General features: G+C 39.2%; 1 protein-coding gene across 1 annotated transcript; it reads right to left on the reverse strand.

Annotated features, from left to right (window-relative positions):
• Positions 1-645: 645 nt before the first annotated feature.
• On the reverse strand, positions 646-3932 carry tpst1l (tyrosylprotein sulfotransferase 1, like). The gene is made up of 2 exons (XM_042711036.1): positions 3096-3932; positions 646-1129 (listed from the first exon to the last, which is right to left on the reverse strand). Exons 1-2 carry the CDS (start codon positions 3930-3932, stop codon positions 932-934), a joined length of 1035 nt encoding a protein of 344 aa, XP_042566970.1. The 3' UTR covers positions 646-931.
• Positions 3933-4210: the final 278 nt, after the last annotated feature.

The raw sequence follows: 4210 nt of genomic DNA on the forward strand, positions 1-4210 counted from the left end.
GTAACTTTTTTTCACTTGTCACGCAATGACAACTCGATTCAAAAGGCAGTCAAAATTATTATTATTTTTTCTATGATTGTTCTATAAATTTGTTTTGATTACACCATCCGAGCATCTCACACATATATGCAGACACGGGGTTTCTTTAGAAATAACCAACATTTAATAAACATACGGTTCTTCTGTAACAAAAAGTATATGTAACAAGCTTTGAAATCTCATGCAAGTGAAACAGACCGGTCCAACGTTACTGGACTTTCACTGTGAAGAAATTGAGGACTGAGAGTTCATCCACAGCGAAGCCCATGTCCAAAGTCCATCATATTTGGACCACATTTGTCAATTATGCAATTCATAAATTCACAATAAAAGGCTTACAATGAAATTAGATCGTCTTTAACTTTTATAAAACATGTCCAAACTTCATTCTTACTCTTTAAGTCAAGGTGAACAAACTAATAAGTGGTAATTCTGTGCAACTGTTAACGATCTCTTTCAACAAACAGTTTCCTGTGTAATAACCACTCATTATGACACATCGGCCACAGCACCCATGCATTAACACATACAAAAATAATAAAAAGACAATAGAATACAATCAGTATACTGAAATTATTATAAACAAAAATGCATACAAAAAACAAAAAAACAAAAACAAAACTAAATGAAAAAAAAAAGACTTTACTATACAATATTAAAATTAGGTTTTAGAATGCCTTATATCACTGTATTAAACTGTTGCCACAAGCAACAATGGTTCTGTATAAGCTGTTTCTTTTCCTACAAAACTGCTGATTAAAGTGGCTCAGTTTTGTCAATACTACAAGTTGTTAATTCAAGTAAAGGCTTTACGTGCTCATAAAATGCACATTGTTTATTGCTTCAAAATATTTACAGGTTGAGAGGACCTTTCAGTTTTGGATTGACCTCACTATTTTGTGTTGTTCAGAGATAAGAGATCAGGCTTTCTGTAGTTTGGTGGGTTGGCAAGAGGGTCATAACCTAAGCGACTTAACATCGGAGCAAGGCTGGCCATATCATTCAGCACATCAGCAGGGATCTTGCCCACCCATTTAGACAGAGCCTCTGTAAACAAATACTTCACAAAATGACCCATCGACAGTCCAACACATCACAAAATAAAGGGATCACAGAGACAATGAATAATCATACATCTATTTAGAAACATGAATATGGTACCGTAAGATATCATGAAATTAAATTGATCTGCCTTCTAGAGATTAAGTCTGTAAAGTGACCACATCGCAAATAGCAGTATGAACTGAAAATTAAAATCTACTTTCCAGAGGGAGATGTTTAAACATCTACCAATGGTTCTATTATTACAGGACTGGCACCCAGTTAGTGCTCATGAGGTCTTTGTAAATGCTTGCTGATCAAACAAACACCCTGTTTACTTCTAATTAATTTGTTTTACTGCTCCTACTACAGAGACTATTTACATAGAGAGCACTAATTCAGCTCTTGACAAGGAAATGTAAACCTGCATGTTTGATCCATTATCTGGAAAAGCTGTAGATGTAAAAGGAAATTCTTGATAGGGTCGCACTTGATGGGAACAAAGTTGTTTTCTTTTCTTTTCTTTTTTTTAAATGCCTTATCAGTACCGGATTAAAAATTAACGGAATGCTACACATGATATGCAGGGGGAAAAATGGATATCATGCTCATAAATTAAGAATTAGTTTCCTGGTTTTAGGTAAAATGTGGCTACATGGTTCTAGTTTGTTACCTTGTTTTAAGCCTGGAATATAACATCTTTTGCCTAGACCACCCCCCTCCTCCCCATTTACAGTCTGTAAGAGTCAAAGCTAGTTGCCCAAGTCAGAGCCAGTGTGCAGATTTTGACTGATTATGCACATCTCAGATGCTGATTTTCTAGCCTCAGACTATGATTGCCTCCAGTCAGAGAGCATCAAGTATGTTTGATATTTTTGGCAATTTTAGAACACATATTGTTTTTATTTGTCATGCATCTCCAAGCTACAAAGCACACATTTCTGCATCAGTTTGTTGTGTTTGGAGCAACTTGAAAGACTGGAATGTGTGATTCTCAGTCATTTAAGCCTTGTTCAAACTGTCAGTCCAAATCCGATTTTTGTTCATATCCGATTGGAATAATTGACTGTCCACACCTATTACAACAACTTCTCAATTCCAATTCTACACTAAATGTGTCCTCTCATTTAACTCAATATCTGCACTGGTTTCTATGGCAACGACTTTGTGTTGGTATGCCTACACTAAAACCAACAAGAGCAAAACAGTTTGAAATATAGATGTTGTCTTACAACATGACAACATGTTGCCATCGCAAAAGGTAGGAAGCTGCATGTGCAGCTTTACTGCGTTCTGCCATCTCCTCCGGACGCAAAACTCTAAGAGGTGGGTAGACTAGCAGTATATTGTCATTTTCCACTTGCTATTCAGAACAACACAACCTTGTTTCTGCACGGATGTTCAGCATGTTTTCTACAAAGAAGATCTTACATGGCATGAGAACGTGAAAAAGCTACGCAAATACAATCTGAGCAGTCAGACTGAAATGGATTTCCAGGAATGCGATTTCAATAGGATTTCAAACCATGAATGTAGCTCGAAACGGATTTGCAAAAATCTGATTTCATGTAGTTGTGATTCAGATCATCTAAATATGATCGGATTTCAATCTGATTTGCTCAAAAAACGGATTTGGGCTGACAGTCTGAATGAGGTTTTAGTGTATGAGGTCCAGTTGTTCTCTGTAATCATTTACAAAGTATGAACACAAATTAATAAGCTGTGGAAATTAATTCTATAGTTGTGGTTACGACATCTGTTTTTTCCAACAAAATCACAAATTAAAAAAACAATAAATCACAGACAAAAAAATAAATTAAAAAAACTAAAAACAATTTTAATATTAGAATGTAATATTATAAATTCACTTGTAACATTTAGAAGTATTTATTTCAGTGTTTTATTTTCCATTTATTTAGACAAAAAAAAAAAAAAAAAAAAAAGTAAGAATTATCACATGAATGTGATCTATCAAAAGTGTGACAGCAAATAGCTCAAAGCATCAAACTCACTCACTTTGACAGTGAAACACCACCAGCTTTCCCAATAAGCTTTTCGTGGTGCAGCACGGCAGTGTCCCACGGCAGATCCAGGAACTGAAGGAGCTTGCGCATCACCCGCTCAGGGTGCAGGACCAGCTGCTCGTAATGCACGGGCAGACAGTTGCCATCCGCTGCAGCCAGGCACTGGTCATACATCACTTCCACCGCCCGGTTCCACTTCACCAAACAATCCCGGTAACTCGTCAAGTCAAACCCGGTGATAGTCACCTTCCGGGAAATCATAGAATGTACGGTGGCCCTGCCATCGCGGAGCATAAGAACAAACTTCGCTTTTGGGAAGAGCTTGGAGAGGTAGGAAAGGGACTTCAGAGTGAAAGGGTCCTTATTGCAGAGCCTCGGAGCGGGCTCGCCATGCCCCACTATGATCTCCAACAGGAAGGCACGTACAGCTGAATCCAGGACCTCATCAGTGACGCCAGCCTCGTCCAGACGGACACGTTCACGTGCGGAGTGACTCCATGAGGCCTGCATGGCTAATAGTCGGGGGATGACGCGGGTCTCTTCTCCACACCGAACCAGAGGGTGGGCGTCCACCATAGCCCGCATCAGTGTGGTGCCGCTACGAGGGACTCCGCCAATGAAAATGAGAGGGGTTTCCTCATTGTACTCCTTGGGGAGTTGTAACGGGTCGCTTAGGTTTCGGCCAGCTTGTAGATTTGCCGCCCACCCATGCTGTGCCGCCCGAGAATGAGCAGTTGGACATTCTGTCGTGCTGAGGCCAAGATAAAATACCCACATACAACAAAAAACCCCAAAGACCATAATAACATTACACACATTATTTCTCATGACTTATATTTAGTTAAGAAAAAGCATAAATGGTTATAAAAAAAGCAGAATGAGGCCACAAAATGTGCAAAACAGACTCCGCAGAAAGAAGGGGGAAGGAAGGTCAACAGGGCTCTTGGAAAGACAGAGCGAATGCTTTCAAGAAAGTTTCAGGGTGAAAGAATGCTGAAAGGCAGCTTAGGTAAAGATTTTTTGGGGGAGGGAAGGGAAGGGCAAAAGTTTTCCAGCCAGCAGCTCTTCAGGCCTTTGCTTGGAGCTTCAATAAAATCAGACTTGGT

Source organism: Cyprinus carpio, chromosome A21 (assembly GCF_018340385.1).
Source record: "Cyprinus carpio isolate SPL01 chromosome A21, ASM1834038v1, whole genome shotgun sequence".
Classification (NCBI taxonomy): domain Eukaryota; kingdom Metazoa; phylum Chordata; class Actinopteri; order Cypriniformes; family Cyprinidae; genus Cyprinus; species Cyprinus carpio.